At 40.0% G+C, this 16,329-nt stretch overlaps 2 protein-coding genes across 2 annotated transcripts; one reads left to right on the top strand and one right to left on the bottom strand.

The window, feature by feature from the left end:
- Positions 1–1,136: 1,136 nt before the first annotated feature.
- On the bottom strand, positions 1,137–9,899 carry LOC103464890 (matrix remodeling-associated protein 8-like). Its single transcript, XM_008409281.3, has 12 exons — positions 9,656–9,899; positions 8,292–8,318; positions 7,890–8,195; positions 7,243–7,344; positions 7,020–7,153; positions 6,753–6,932; positions 5,907–6,045; positions 3,550–3,711; positions 3,433–3,457; positions 2,491–2,576; positions 2,231–2,302; positions 1,137–2,146 (listed from the first exon to the last, which is right to left on the bottom strand). Exons 1-12 carry the CDS (start codon positions 9,702–9,704, stop codon positions 2,124–2,126), a joined length of 1,305 nt encoding a protein of 434 aa, XP_008407503.1. The 5' UTR covers positions 9,705–9,899; the 3' UTR covers positions 1,137–2,123.
- Positions 9,900–10,805: 906 nt separating this feature from the next.
- psma5 (proteasome 20S subunit alpha 5) lies at positions 10,806–15,880 on the top strand. The gene is made up of 10 exons (XM_008409282.3): positions 10,806–10,923; positions 11,220–11,263; positions 11,681–11,747; positions 11,863–11,989; positions 13,277–13,344; positions 13,430–13,537; positions 13,641–13,699; positions 13,810–13,912; positions 15,347–15,433; positions 15,514–15,880. The coding sequence occupies exons 2-10, from the start codon at positions 11,235–11,237 to the stop codon at positions 15,589–15,591; spliced, it is 726 nt and encodes a 241-aa protein (XP_008407504.1). The 5' UTR covers positions 10,806–10,923; positions 11,220–11,234; the 3' UTR covers positions 15,592–15,880.
- The last annotated feature ends 449 nt before the right edge of the window (positions 15,881–16,329 follow it).

Below are 16,329 nucleotides of genomic sequence, written 5' to 3' on the forward strand. Positions count from 1 at the left end.
AAAACAAAAAAACGGAGGAACTCAAAAAAAAAAAACTCACAGGGCCTCAAAACAGATTAATACTGAAATGAAATTGCTCTTTCACTCAGGTGATTTCTGAAGGCAGTCTTCATTTAGTGTAATTGAAGTAAAAGTCACAAAAAAAAACAACTTTTTTCTGATTTTTTTTTTTTTTTTTTTTCGTTTGGGAAAAAAAAATTGACAACTATTCAAGCCTTCATTTTTGCTTCCACAACCCATTGATACGCTTGTTTGTGTTGCAACACACAAATCCCACTTGTATGTTTTCGACGCTATATTAAATATACACTTTGTCAAGAAATTTTATACGTGGAACCTTTGAATTGCAGAGAGAGACCAATGCGCACAATGAGTTTTAAAACATAGTGTAGTGTACAAAGGTACCGGACCAGTGGGTTCGGTACCTTTTTTGAGGTACCGAACCCACCAGTTTCATATGATATGCGCACTCACTGAACCCTTCTGTAGTGATAAATAAAATACGACCCCCCCCAAAATTCAAGACATAGTTGGGTCACCCCATGATCACCAAGTCTCTGAGGTAGAGTCTCTGAGAACAGTTCTTCAAAATATAGTCAGTGTTTTTTCAGCAAAGTTGAGCTGACTGTCCAGGAACGACCCAAGGTATTTAAAATTTGCCACAGTTTCAACAAGTTGGCCTTTGAGAGAAACTGGAACCACTTTAAGGTCTTGTTTAGATCATTTAATTAGCTCTACATTCTTGAGAATAAAAAATGTATAATAAATAAAGACTTTGCGGTATTCTGATTTAGTAATATAATTATATTAGTTGTGTTACCACCCCCACGCCACTAGAGGCAGTAGCAACCCCGAAAAGATGCGACTAAAGTAATTAAAGGCACAAGTTCAAATCCATGCTGAGAGTGGATCTCCTTCAATCAGGGCTCCTCCACAGCTCTGATTGGCTAAGCAATGTAACGTGATCCTCTGGAGCAAGTGATGGCAAAGCGGGGCGTCATCACGACTTTACAAAGTGTGTCTTTATCTCCGCGGCAGAGGCTCCGCCGAACCCCTGAGACCGACTGATCGAACCCAGGTTAAGAACCACTGGTATAGACATTACCTTTAAAGAAAAAGAAAAAAAGTACTGAATGTAAAATTCCTCATCTCTTTATTCCTTGAATGTACGAGCATTAAAGTGCAGCAGCACAAACGACATTTATTACAGACGGCACTAAACCGAACAAAGAAAGCTGAATTACATCCTTTTAGCAAAAAGGAAAAAAATAAAATAAAAAATAGTATCTGTTGTCCCACTGGAATGGATGTTAGTACTCTTGCTGCACCACTAGGGGGAGCTCATGACCAGGGAAAGCTGTGAGCTAAAACTACAAAGTAAAAATGTAAATACGTCTTTATGACATCTAAAATGATTAATTAACGCAGAATGCTTAAAGCACAGCATTGAAATACTGTTCTATAACCATAATAGATGCCATGATACAAGACAAGAATAATATTCAACAATCAGACAAACAGAAGAGGCTGCTGTTAGAAGAAGAAGAAGCCTCTGTTCATTGGTTTCTCTTGTCCACCTTCAATTCATAGCTGTAGATAAATGGAGTCATTTATGTTTGATATTTAAAGAGTTAGTGACAAAGCAGCGGCGTTAAGCGTAAAACTGCTCTTATTTTTGAGTCTTTAAAAGAGAAGTCGATAAATTGTTGTGCAGCGTACATTTGTAACACTCCAGCATTGCTTCAGTCCGTCTGACTTGGATAAGTGACATAAAGAACAAAGCAAAAGTTTAAGAACAGAAGCAGCTTGAAACAAGACCTGCTTACCATTCAGCTTATCTACATGCTTTCTTTGAGTAGCATTTAGGGCTCGATTTGCGCCGCGTCTTCACCGAAACTGACCATAATTAAAAAGAACGTCTTTTTTTTGTGCCGAAACACGGCAGGTGTGTAGCAAAGTTTTTTTTGTTTTTTTTTTCTAGTAATGGCAAAACCCAATCCAAAAAAAATAAAAAAAATACAGCCTGGTTTCCTTTGGCTACAACAGACGGTAATGTGGATGTGTTTTTGTCTAGAGAAAATGCAGCCTCTGGACCCGCCAGTGACTCAGATTTCACTTCTGTCTCACTTTGAAAACTTCTGGATCTCTGCAGGACGCAAAACAAAACCAGGGTTAGAGGGAACTAAAGGGGGGGATTCAAGATGATTCACTTGGGAGAGCGTTGGCATACCTTTGTCAAGATCAATGACTTTTGGCTGGGTCTTCATCAGGACGTTTTCTTTTAGCAGGTTGTTCTTGTATTCTAAACAAACAGAGTTATTAGGTTTATGCCCTGTGAGAGGACTGTTTCTAATACACTCCATAGATCCACCTTCACAGTTGTAGTTTTTAACGGAAAACTATGAAGGTTGTGCATAAACAAAAAACAGTCCCTCACTTCTCCACTCAATGCTCCAAAGGATGCCAAAGAACAAGACGCTGTAAGCTTACCAAATCCTTTCTCCTCTTGAGTACACGTGTCCACCTCACCAATGTCTATCTCATACTCATCTGAGCTGCTGGGACTTCTGCTGGACCTGTCACCGTGAGGAAACATCAGACTCGGAGTCAAAGACACAGATAGCAAATGTAACATTTTATTTATTGCATTTTTATTGGGATTTTACTTTAACACAGTCATCCATAATTGCAAAATGGAAAGAAGCATGCCTTGTTTTTTTGTGGTTTTTTTTTACAAATACAAATCTGAAAAGTGTAGGCATTTGTATTTCCACCACTTAACTCTGAAACTTCTAAATGCAACGTAGTGAAATGAGAGCAGAGGCCACCTGTGCGTGTTTTTCACTCAGTATAAACAGAGCTGTTTAGGGGAAGGCTCAGATGTTCCACTGTAAATCATGCTAAAAAAAACACCATCAAAACTGACGGTGGAGGTCTCAGCAGGGACAGCAGTTGGGAGCTGGTCAGATCTGATGAAAACATGGATGAAGCCTGAGCTCACGACGGAGAATAGACATCCCAAAAATACTAGCTAGTTCTAACATATTTAAATCTTGACACAGATCATGGATGTCCTCAAAACACAAGAATTTATTTTTAAATCTACCATTAACAAACTGTTAAAATAGTACACCTTTCTCTGTGTTCGATGAGTACTTCTTAAACTGGAATAATACTTTTCACACTGATTCAACGTATGGTACAATAAACCTGATCTGACACGTATAATACTTAAGCAAACTATTTTTATCTTGAAGTTCTATTTATGTGGCCCTCCAGAGTCTTGAAGACCACATTAATGGTTATGCTAAGCTGGATTAGACTCAGGATGAAGTTTGACACAGGTGTCTTAGGGGTCTGAATGCAAATGCATGCCACACTTTTCAGAGTTTTCTTCTTCCATTTCACAGTAATGTCTTATTAAGCACTTACCTAACAGATACTTTAGGAGAAAAATCTAAAATAATAACAAACAAAAAAAACACTTTATAAGAACATTAATTTTTAAGTGACTGAAAGAGAATCAATTTGACAGACGTTAAATCAGACCTTTGGCTTTACGTCGTCGTTTCATGACGAGGACAACAACGAGCGTAAAGGATGCCAGAAGCAGGAAGGAGGCGAGGACGTAGACGAGCGGCAGGAGAAAGTGGTGCTTTTGGTCAGGCAGGATGACATTGATGACTCGCGGTGCGTCAGCTTTACTGCTGTCTGAGTGTTACACGAAGAGAAAATGTCAGCTGGTTCTACTTACATTTAACAAGCTAGCAGCAATCTTTGCAGATGAATCTCATATAAAGACTCATTGATTTATTTTTTCCTTTTTTTTCTTCCACAGCAGGAAAATAACTGTCAAAATTTCAAGTTAGCACACGTACCTTTTCATTGTGAATTTCCGTAATGCCTTGCAAAAATTATTCCTATTCCTGTAACATTGTCATGTTACAACTACAAACTGATATATTTTATCTGACAAACCAAAAAAAAATAGTGCAATTTGAGAAATGGAAGGGAAAGGATGTAAGGTGCAGTAGGACTTGAAATCAAATTAAATCACAAACAGGACGACTATTAGACTATTAGTATTTACTAATTAGGTGACTTCTGACGGATTTGGATTTTAATTATTGGTTAAGAGTAAAAAAGGCTGTAAGACAAATGAATATCACACTTCAAATTTGAAAAATGCAAACTGAAAACCCCTTCACCCGTCAGAAACCTGTCTGTATATTTTGAGATGTAAGTTCAAAATATTGCACAGTTTTGTTGTGGTCTGTCACAATGCAAAATCCTCATAAAATAAATTGAATTTGCAGCTGTAATGTGACAAAATGTGAAAAACTTAGAGGGCAAGAAGTATTTCTGCACTGCTCTTCCAAACAGATTTATATATATAAAAAAAAAAATTATGTACAGATTTAAATCTGTACATAAGGCTGAACACAAAAAGGATGTGAAGAGTGTTCACTCAGCCAACATCACTGCGCTACGTGAGGTTCAGCTAGACGTTGGGAAGCAGACGCTAAAGAAAGGGCCTGGTTTCAATTAGCTTCTCAAAAAAAAAACAGTGTAAATCAGGAAGCAGCTGTGGACCTCAGACTCAACATATGTGAGTCAAAATCAGATCCAGACTGGTGTGACGCTGTGATTTATTTTTCCTGGCAGTAAAACATAAAAGAAGCACAAAAAAAAAAAGGCAAGAGGGGTGAATAAGCAAGAGAACATGAGTGGGAGGAGAGGGTGAGAAATTTCTTCAGAGACGACCTCGCCCCAACATCCCCAAACCCAGATTGTCTGTGCTGTACTGTACTTAAAACTAATACAAGCCATCTGACCTTTCCATTGAGTTTCACGATGGTTTTGCAAACACAAGGTTTAGTCAGGGTATAGTCGTGTCTTAAACGTACGGGGAGGAAGTTCAGACGGGAGGATCAGACGGATAACATGATCCGATCTTCCAAGTTTAAACTTCAAAACTCAGCGCATTTGGTTCATCAAAGGAATGGAACTGGGCAGAGAAAAGATAAAAGTGGAAAAAAGGAAGAGGGGGAAACTTTTTGCAGAATGCAAAGGGTGAGCCAAAGTATACACGGCAGCAGAGAAACTACAGCAAAGGAGATTAAATCCCATAACTTTGTGACAGACCGCTGAAGAAGACAAACTCACTACTGGAGATAAATCATTGGGATAAAATATGTTTCATTCCCGAGAAGCAATCCTGACGTTCAATCGCGGCTCGGAAAGAGAGGTGGATTATTTTTGCGGATGTAGCTGGACATCAGTCAGCAGATTCCACTGAAATGAAATCAGCCATCTTGGCATGCTCTTATAAACACACAGGACCTGGCTCACACAGGCGCACGTAGGCAGCTGCGAGCAAAACGTCCCTCTGTAAGATTTTTTTTTTTTTCCCTCTTTGATACATCTGCCCCTGAAAACTTAGATCTCCTGGAAACATAGACAGTTCTTTGAACACTGAAACGTTCTCATTGTCAAAGAAATGCAGCGAAGGAAGCTGTCGAGACACAAATCCATAGAAGTCCACGCAGAAAGTCGTGAAGACAAGTGTGTGAAGCATCCACTGTGAAAGAGAAGCTTTGAGTTTTGAGGCAATGTTAGGATGTGGTGCAACACGAGTGAATGTAGCTTCAGGAGTTTAATGTTAGGCCAACACAAAAAAAGAAAAGAAATATTTCCCTAGAAACACAAAACCAACACAAAAAAAGGTTGAGTTCTTCCTCTGCTGCTTTGTTGTTTGGAAAGTCCGAGAGGAGACAGAGCATCGAGAGTGAAGGAAAGACCAGATGTACGCGCTCATAATGCCTCCGTTGGGTTAAGCGCTAAAACATCTGCTCTGCTCGAGGGGCTGACCTATTAAATCTGGAAACAGAAGATAGATTTGTTACCTTTGTCTCGGGAAAGTGTTACAACCGGCTGTGTGCTCCGAATCAGAGGGGCCTCCACCGTGACTCGAAACTGTCTCCGTTCATGCAGGCCGCAGTAATGATGGTGAAGGTGACAGGAATATGTCCCCTGGTCTGTAAGCTGTCACAACACACACGGGTAAGATAAGCTGCAAACGACGACGTAAAACAGGCACAGAGATCAAGTGACCTCAGGTGTCTTGAGGCAGACGCCATGTCTAGTTTGAGGGATAAGGTGAAAATGTTTCATTTTGATTAAACTCAAAGCTGAAGTTGCTGAGGCCTCTCTAGGTCTTGTCCTATAGTATGATGCTATAGATTAGGCCTATTATCATCTCCTCCATTACCATTTTCGTCCACTGAGCTTCATCTATGAAATTTTGCAGTAACTCCTGCCATTACTTTGGGTTCCCCTTGAGTTGATTTTGTTTTGTACTTGTACGGCCCAGCGCTTATGTATTTGACTGTCTTTTCCTGAGGTGACTGACAAGTTTAGCTGCCATTACAGTTGAGATCCCTGCAACCTTCCTCTACTTGCTGTTGTAGCAACTCCTGATCCATGACTTTATTCACCTGAGTGCTCAACATGTTGTGGCTGCAAGCTCCCAGCTTCTCTATAAATTTTGACTCGACAAGAGCTACGTTGCTGATGAGATTTTCATGCGTTTTGGAAATCAGACTCATGCATGCTCACTTTTGCAAAACGCTTCCAACCAAACGCACGGCTGCAACATTTTAGCTTGTGATTGTTCTAATAGAGTGTGTACTCCCGCCCGTAGCAAGAACATACACACGATTTGTTTCTCACCTCAACACATGCACGCATACCTGCAGGTCTGTTATTGTTAGAGAGAAGTCACCCTCTGAGAAGGCCTTGTTGCTGATGTTCATCTTCCTCTGCAGGAACAGAGGCCCATAGCTGCGCTGCTCTCCAGAGGCGTACAGGTCCACCAGTCGATCGGCACTGTCGTGCTGGACTCCCGGGGACTGACGGTCCCAGTGGACAACCTGGTCACGTTGCACAACCCGCTGTCAATGAGATGCAGTAGCACAACAATGAAAGCAGATCTACGTGATCCTTGTTTATCCACTCGCCTGCTGGTCCTCCTCCTCGTCGCTCCAGTCTGTCCAGACGCTGCGGCGGTTGATGCAGGGCAGCACGGCGGTGGTCCCCTGCAGCACCACATACACCGCTTTCTGTCCGTCCCAGAAGCGCTGCTGCTTGCGTTCTTCGGGGCGAAAAGACATGACATCAAAGAGGACTCTTATAGAGGACCCACTGCTGTGAACCATGAGTCAGTCCGACAGAGAGCCATACTTGATTTGGTCACGTTGAGCTGAACTCTGACTGTTTCGTGCAGGTGGCAGTAGAGGTGATGGAGGTTGCAGGAGTACAGGCCTCTGTCGTTCATCCTCACGTCTGCGAACGAGGTACAGTTACGGTGAGACGGCCGTCACAAAGAGAAGCAGGAAATGATTTGTTGCCTTTTTAAAATAGTTTTTAAATGTTTGAGAACGTCAGACAAACTTTATTACAACAATAAACATAACATGAGTTTAATGACCTACTTAAGCATGTAAGGGTTCCTAAATTCAATGGAGTAACAGGCACATAACGGACAACAGCTCAAAGAAGCAATTTAAACTGGATTTTTTAAAAACTTTTTTTGTGACCTATCATAAGTACAGTTTTGTTTCCAATTGTTGAGTTTAACCTCAGAAAAAGGAACACATGTAGAACAGTTTGACAGACATAAAATACAATTTTAGGAGTTTAGGACAAGTTATCAGATTTAGCTGATAACTTGTCAAACGAGGAGCTGGAGAACGATGATGAGGTCTTCTCTTCTGTTTTTTTTATTTTCATCCTGACTCTTAAAAAAAAAGACTTTGAACATTACTATACGCAAGAAAAAAAACAGTAAAGGAGTAGGAAAAAATGGAATGTAGAGTCAAATCATTGACCTTTGATGACCAGTGAGAAGTTCCCATCCTTGAAGGCTGTTGGGTTGAGGCTGATCCTTCTCAGATTGTGGGTGTGGTAGAGCCTCTGGTCTCCAGCCGGGAACATGTCCACCACTCTCTCCATGGCGAAGTCCGGGGTGTCCCGATACATGTCCCAGTGGACCACCCTCTGTCTGTCCCGCACCCTGTCCCTGGTCCACACCATGCGGCCGCTCATGCACTGCAGTACCAAGTTGGACCCAGCGGGGCCGCTGACGTTGTAGCCAGCAACCACCACACTGCTGCTGCTATCAGACTGACAGGACACTGGAAGAGAGAGCAGAATGTCTTCAGCACTTCCCCCAGAGGAGGAAAAGCAGAGATGTAAATCACAGCTGCACACACACACAAAAAGTTGCATACCTGCTGTGAAGAAGCACGCCACAGAGACTGAAGAAAAAAAACAAAAAAAAACGGAGAGGAATAAATGCGTTAATCCCTTAAACAGACATGCTTTCCACAACAGAAATAGGATGTTTTGTTGGTTTCAGAATACAAACTAAAGTCCAAGTGGGCGTTTGAATGAGCTTTACTGAACGTCTGTCATCCTAACATGTTTTTTTGCATGTGTATCAGCAACTTCTTGAACTGACAAACCAAATTTATGTCATTATTGAATTGTAATCAATGGCCAACACGAAAGGACCAAAAGTAGCCCTCGGGCTACACTTTTGACACCCCTGCTCCAAAGTTTTTATTACCTAACAGAGAACTGTTTGATCCAGATGATGACGACATGACTGCAAAGCTATCAAGACATGACCTTTAACCTTTAACCTTTAACGTTGACAGGCCGAACAAGGAGATCTTTAGTAGCAGACGCAGGCAAAAAGCTCCATGGTAACACTGGAGATGCAGCAAAGATTGACAGCTCAGGCGGGAAAATCTGGTGACAGGACATTTGCTAACTATGTATTTCACAAATCTATGTGTTATGGAGGAGTGGAGGGGGCTACAAGCAAATATGTCATGGTGAATGTGTCGACCAAAGTACTTGATGAGATAACACCAACTTTGAATGTTTGGAGTACAAATAAAACTGCAAATCGAACACCCGCCAAACTTAAAAGATGGTGATGGCAGTAACATGCTTTAGGGATCCTTTTCTTCAGCTGGAAAGGGGAACTTGCTTTTTGTTGATGGTAAAATGGATGGAACTAAAATATAGGTGAGATTGTTCTGGAGATAATCCAGAATAATGGATATTCATCTGTTAGAACGGTTCAGTCAAAGTGCAGAACTAGATTCAGCTGAGAATCTGTGGCAATACTTTCAAAGTAATCTCCATCCAATCTGATTTTGAGCTGTCTTGCAAAGACAAGAGAGCTGCTGAAAACAACTATAGTAGCTTCAAGACAAACTGCCACATATTACATATTTTGATTTACTCTGATTAAAGGTGCAGATCCATTCATGAATACTTGTACTTTGGGTATTTTTTTTCATTATGTATTTATGAGTTTTAACACACTTTCCTTAAAAATGCCTTAAATCTTTTACGTTTCAAGGCACTTTTTTTGACATGAGAAACAAATTTGTGACATGTTTTTCAGATGTCATAAAAATAATTTCATGTTTTCATTTTAATAGCCAGACCGTAGAGACAAGTTTCCTGGGGGGGGAATCTAATTTTGCAAGGGATTCCGTTTATTAATCGAGCAAAAGATGGCTGCTTTTGTATAAGCTCTCGCAACACAAACAACAATGCAGAAGTTCAGCCTACTTACTGTGAATGAAAAGAAGAGCCTGAAGAATAACAGCATCCCTCATGATCATGCTCCTCCTCAACGCAAAATTTAAGCCAGTGAATTACCCGTTTGACGATAGTTTGGGAAACAGGTCCTGTTTTGATTTGTTCAGCAACAGCATTTGTCTTAGTTACATTACAGAGTGATGAGGAGCAGCGAAAGATATCCAAAACAGGACCGAACGGAACTGCTCTCAGTCGGTAAATGTAACCTGATACTGTCTCGAAATCCCTCCTTCAATCACTTTATTAAAGTGCAATATCTCGACAGATTCGCCCAACCTTGCTCTTGAAAAAAAAAAATTATTTAATGATGACAAAAATATCCAATGGGTGAAAAGTTAGACGGATAAATAAGAAGAATAGTAAAAAGAAAAAAGAAAAAAAGGTAAAAAATCATTGAAAAATATTTTGTAATGTTTTATGGATTCAGCGTTTATTAAAATAACTTTATTTGACCCTTTTATATGCACTAAAACACATAGGACCAATAGTAAACAACATTTATATGACCATGTTCGCCACAAAACACGCTATAATTAAAAACGTACCAAACCGTGATTAAACCATTACTTAGCTCAATAGAGACCCCTGGTGCCTGAGCTTTGGAACGACACTGAGCAGACTATGACGAATTTAAGTGGTTTTGCTGCCGTGTCAATATGTGACAGTACACGCTATTTAAATAAATAATAAATAAAAACATAATATGCACAGAGGCATTTTATTCTTACAAATGTACATGTCTGAAATAAAAAAAAAATATTTCAAGCTATACACTCTTCCCTGTTGATAGACTATCTTTTTCTTGTTGTTTTTGTTGTTTTAATCAGTGAGCTTCTAATCGTCTATACCCTTTTCTGCGGAACACAATTTCTACCATGGGTGGCAAATAATTCTATTCTATTCTATTCTATTCTATTCTATTCTATTCTATTCTATTCTATTCTATTCTTTGATTTTATTGTGTTCAATGCTATGTGTAACAAATTCAAATGATTAATTTCTAATTCATCGTTTCAAAATTAGCGCCGATGCGTGTCAGGCTACAGCCGACACACTATAAATTTTACATAACCTGAAGACTGACTCAATGTGTAAGCATTTAAATCACTTTTAAATCAGTAAAATGTGTAAGTGAACACCGGAACTTTTGTTTGTGCCTTGCTGACGTCCGGTACTGAATTAACGTTGCACCACGAAGCTTCCCCTCAAACAAGCGAACTCATTCAGGCTTTCTGTTTGAAGGTAAACGACCCTCACAAGTTTAGTTAACGTAATGAGATTCATCGGTTGCCGCAGAAGTACTTATTTGAACACAATTAAACTGAGTTATTTTTTATGTTTGGCATGTTTTATGAATTGTAGGCATTAGTTCCGTTTGATGCCTGCGCTCGGTAGCTAACACGCTTGCTCACTGCTAACATATCAGCCGCTTTGTCGAGCGAATTCAAAACCAGAAGCTTCACTATATAATTTTCACTGATCTTTAATTACCTTTATGGATTAAATGTGCTTAATAAATGCATAATATATGTTCGCAGGCTGAACGTTTAAAGATGTTTTTGACCAGATCGGAATATGACAGGTAAGCGCTGCACAAACTGCTTTGTCATTTATTGAGAGTGTCTCAGTTGTAAACTAAAAACAAATAAAAGGGCTGTGGTGCTAAGTTTAGCTTTTTTATATACACATATGGGTAGGCAGCATGACGAAACAAAAACACCCAAAAGGGATTTATTCGTTTGATTCATGTTGAGCTTTGCTGTTTTGGTAGTTAGCTAACAGCTAACTATCCTGTTATAGGTGAAAGAAAAGTTACTTTCACTTTCGTTATAGAATTTTTGATCTTCCTTTTAAATTTGACTGTGGATACATAATTATTATGTTATGGGTTTACAATTGTTTTGACAAAACACCATTGTAGTTAAACACATGGTTTATGAAAACTATAAATTAAGCTTAAATTGTTAACAATTACTAAATGAATCTTTTTTTTTTCCAGAGGTGTAAACACATTCTCACCAGAAGGAAGATTGTTCCAAGTTGAATATGCCATAGAGGCAATCAAAGTGAGTACTTGATGCATAGTTTTTGGCTTGACCAGAATGGCTTCATTTTGATCAAGTCCTTAGACTGGACATTAGTTACTTAAAGTCAAGCTCACTGCCGATTTTGTCCTCTCAGCTTGGCTCCACCGCCATCGGTATTCAGACATCAGAGGGAGTGTGTCTGGCTGTGGAGAAGAGGATCACCTCTCCACTCATGGAGCCCAACAGCATTGAGAAGATCGTGGAGATCGATAGTCACATCGGTATAAATATATAATTTAGTGGTCTAACTGCTTGGTTATTTTTGAAAACACTTCTGACCTTTCAAGATCCCTGACAATATTCTACAACAAAATATCAAACTGCAGTACGCAGAGAGTGTTTATTTGAAGAGTAGTTAGGCAAGCCGATTGTACAGTAGCACAAGTGGAGGAGGAGGACATGAAGGTGTATTACTGCTGTGCTGAAAATTAGAAAGATGTAGAGGTGTGTGGTAATGGAAATATTAGACTAAAACAGCATATTGAAGTCAATGTCGTGTGTTGAAGGAAGCAAAAAAGAAGTCAGAGGATGAGAGTGAATGCTCGGGCAGCTGCGTTTTGTTTCAATTGAAGTTTGTGTTTGTTGTAACCGGAGCAGATGAAAGAGTTGGCAGATAAGCATGTTGACACGACCGGCTAACGTTACATGAATGGGCATAAGATAATGTGACTGACACGCTTCTTCTAAAATTTAAGATGCTGTCAAAAATTAAGCCTTGAGCTCCTAGCTTGGGAAGGAGGAGAGATTAGACAATTTGCGACATAAAGATAATTACTGAACCAAAACAGAACCGCGGCGTGAGAGGGGGAGAGCGGAACTGGTTGTGTAGAAGATGTGACGAGCCAGTGATGCCAACCGATTCTGAAAAGTCTCATGAGAAGTTGTAACCTGGCTCGTAAAGCACAAGTGTTTGAACACAGACTCTAAAATAATGACGAATTTGATTTAACACGCTTGTTTAACCACGTTGATCTTCATTCAGTGGACATAAAAGTCATTGCACGGCCATCTGTTTATTACCCACTTAACTTTTTATTGTGTTACATTAAGAGTTAAAATTGCTACTTTAAAAAAAATCAAGCATTCTTCTGGCAAAATTCTATTAATCTGTATCAAGAGCTTGTAAACGGATCCTCAGTTGCTGCTGTAAGGATCCAGATGTGATTTTTTTTTTTTTTGTCTTTTCATTCAACTTAAAGGTGAAGAGATTATGACTTTGTGATTTGTCTTTAAAATGTGTGTTTGGTTAAAATAAGAGAACTCGGTGGGAGGTATAAACCTAATAATTTTTTAAGCCAAAGTACATTTTTATTGATAACAATAAGTTTTAATGTTTTTACACTGAATTAGAGTGACATTTTAATTCAGCATCTCATAACTGCTATAACTCTTGCTTTTTAATATTCCACCAAGTAATACTGTATAAGTTCGATACGGTTTTCTGTTGCAATGGTGAAAGCAAGCAAGAATATTCATCCTCCAATTTCCCTTGTTTTTCTGAACTCCAGGTTGTGCCATGAGTGGTCTAATAGCCGATGCCAAGACTCTGATCGACAAAGCAAGAGTGGAAACGCAGGTATGCATTTTGAGCTCCGGCATAAGTTCAGCGGGAGTCTCAGCGTGGGGTTTGTATGCTGTTAGCTTGTTTATGTCTATTGCAGAACCACTGGTTCACCTACAATGAGACGATGACGGTGGAAAGCGTGACTCAGGCCGTGTCCAACCTGGCGCTGCAGTTCGGAGAGGAGGACGCCGACCCCGGGGCCATGGTCAGTCACCTTAACCATCTCCGGATCTTCTTCATCAGGTGCAGATGAACAAAGCAGTACAAGACGTATTCAACTTGTGTTTTTTCCTTTGTGTTTTGTTCAGAGCCGACCCTTCGGCGTTGCATTATTGTTTGGGGGAGTGGATGAAAAAGGACCCCAGCTGTAAGTGCTGATGCTTTTGCAGCCATTGATCATTTTAACATGAGTCTCTTTATATAACTTTGTTTGCACTTCATTTCTCTCTCTTTTTCTCTCTCTCCCTTGAAATGCAGGTACCACATGGACCCTTCAGGAACCTTTGTGCAGTGTGACGCCCGGGCTATCGGCTCTGCATCAGAGGGAGCACAAAGCTCTCTGCAAGAGGTTTACCACAAGGTACTGGGAACGTTTTCCTTCCTGTTTTTTAAGTCGTCTTGCATCCTCATACGAGCGAAACGCTAAAAATCCCAATATGTTTTTTTTTTTTTAAATGCTTGTGGTGGTAATGAAACATTTCCACTGAACTTTTCTACATTTTGTTTGTGGTCCAGCCTTGACCACAAACTTTCACAGTTTTGTTGTGATTTTATGTGACAGGCCAACACAAAGTAGCACATAACTTTGTGGCAGAAATAACAACACAGATGGCATTCAAAATGCTTGAAACATCTAAAACCTATGATCAAGTCCTGACTCACTGGCCTCAGTTTCCATCTAGCAAAGTACTGTCCATCTTTGTGTAAATGTAAATTATTGTTGTGCAAAATCAAGAAAATAAATAATTTCCATACTACTGGTTAAAAAATGGCGATGATTGTATAAATTGCCATTAATCTTCATTTTGCAGACAGTTTGCTCGTAGGCGTCTTACCACAGGCCTGATATGATAACAATATGCAGAGCATGAAATGCCTGCTTGAAATATAGTATCCTATCAAATATTGTGTTATAGCAGTCCTTTGCTATAACAGTAACACACATGCTGATACGGTGGAGACGACTGTGATTTGATATCTTGTCTCAAAGAGCTTCATCTCACGGTTTCCCGAGGACATCATACCAACACATTCCATCAAAACCAGGTCATCCATTTAAACAGATGAAATGTTGAGGTTCAGATTAATCTAAAGAAGCAGAGAAGCGGCCTGAGATAATTATGGCGGATAGGTAGAAATCCATAATTCAGCTGGTTGAATCTGTAGTCTTCATGGAAGAGCGGCTGGAAGAAAGACATTGTTGACTGAAAGCCAAAAAAAAAAAAAGGTCTCATTTACAGTTTGCTACAGGCCATGTCCAGCACAGCAAAGTTGTGAAAGATGTTACTCTGGTCAGACGAGATCAAAAATCAAACTTTTTGGGCTACACTGTAAAGACTGCAGAAAGATTGAGGCTGCATATCATCCTAACCCACCAGGCCCACTGTGAAGTTTGGTGATGGCAACATCATGTAAAGATGCTTTTCTTTAGCCGATCTGGTCAGAGTTGATTTTAAGGTGGATGGAGCTAATTACAGAACAATTTAACTGCAGAAGACTTTAGAGGTTGGTGAACCGTCAGAGAGGGCAGCGGTCCTAAACATCAATTATTCACTACTTTTATGTGTCACACAAAGTTCCAGTAAAATACTTCTTGCGGTATTTTACACGGTTAGTGGGTGCGAATACATTTTGTTTATTGTTTGTATATTTAGTCCATGAGAGGGGTTGATTTAAGCCTTCTGATTATTAAATCTTCTGCATTTTGACACAGAATATTTAAATCTTCAGTGGCGACGTTCCGCTGTATGCAAGCTTTAGTTGCTGACCAGTGAAGCTTTTTCTTCTCCCGCAGTCCATGACATTAAAAGACGCCATCAAGTCCTCTCTGACCATCCTGAAGCAGGTGATGGAGGAGAAGCTCAACGCCACCAATATTGAGGTTTGTTCCTGAATCCAAAGCTCAGTTACTTTGCTGTGATGTTGGCCACTGTCTGAGCCCACTTTGTTTGTCTCTTTCAGCTGGCCACAGTAGAGCCCGGCAAGACCTTCCACATGTACACCAAAGAGGAGCTGGAGGACGTAATCAAGGACATCTAGAGTTTAGGGCTCTTGGTGGGAGTTCTGGGCTGAAAAGAAGGGGGGGACACATTGGTGTCGCTACGTAACCACAACTTTCCAACCCACCTGCAGCATTCAGAGTTTCTTTTAGGAGGTTTCTATTTGTAATGTGCTAAATTGCCTCTTGTGTAAACAGTGTGTGATCACCTCTTTCCAGGAGCGTGACCAGCACTTACAGCTGAATGAGGGGAGGGGGGTAAACGTGGGGTCGGGAGGGATATCTTTTGTTACGGATCAATACTATAATAAAAATTGTTGTATTCAGAAAGTGGCTGACTTTTTTGTTGTTGTCGTTTCAAGCAGCAGGGATTAAATTAACACGTTTAATTTGATTAAATACGAAGCAGTGGTTAATAGGTGATGTAGGTGTTGTAATAAAGTCAGTGCTCAGACATACAACATTTATTAGGATTCCCATTAGCAGTCGCTTTGACAAAGGCTGCTCTTCCTAATGTCCAAGTCATTGATCTATTGCCAAGAGCTACAGTTCTGTTTGTGCCCAAACTTCATACTAATTCTGCTAGTTGCTAGTAGCTTCAAAGTTATCTGTTCAGATAAAATTAAAATTAGGCAAGGGCTTGTTTAGGATTCCCATCAAATGATAACATTTTCAATGGCTACTTTATCTCTATGTCATGTTAAAGAGTGACAATGTTCACCACGGGGCTGGGGAAAGTCAAATGAAACATCAGTGATGCTTTCTTCCCCCAGGCTGTC

This window comes from Poecilia reticulata, chromosome 5, assembly GCF_904066995.2.
Source record: "Poecilia reticulata chromosome 5, P_reticulata-male-v2, whole genome shotgun sequence".
Lineage (NCBI taxonomy): Eukaryota > Metazoa > Chordata > Actinopteri > Cyprinodontiformes > Poeciliidae > Poecilia > Poecilia reticulata.

Bases quoted from the DNA above. Each gene is read 5' to 3' on its own strand.
- psma5 (XM_008409282.3), top strand. From the start codon at position 11,235: ATGTTTTTGACCAGATCGGAATATGACAG. The intron at 11,264-11,680 runs GTAAGCGCTGCA...TTTTTTTTCCAG, and splicing joins ACCAGATCGGAATATGACAG to AGGTGTAAACACATTCTCAC. The intron at 13,538-13,640 runs GTCAGTCACCTT...TGTTTTGTTCAG, and splicing joins ACGCCGACCCCGGGGCCATG to AGCCGACCCTTCGGCGTTGC.
- LOC103464890 (XM_008409281.3), bottom strand. From the start codon at position 9,704: ATGATCATGAGGGATGCTGTTATTCTTCAGGCTCTTCTTTTCATTCAC. The intron at 8,196-8,291 runs GTATGCAACTTT...TCTCTCTTCCAG, and splicing joins GGCGTGCTTCTTCACAGCAG to TGTCCTGTCAGTCTGATAGC. The intron at 3,712-5,906 runs GTAACAAATCTA...TGTAACACTCAG, and splicing joins AACACTTTCCCGAGACAAAG to ACAGCAGTAAAGCTGACGCA.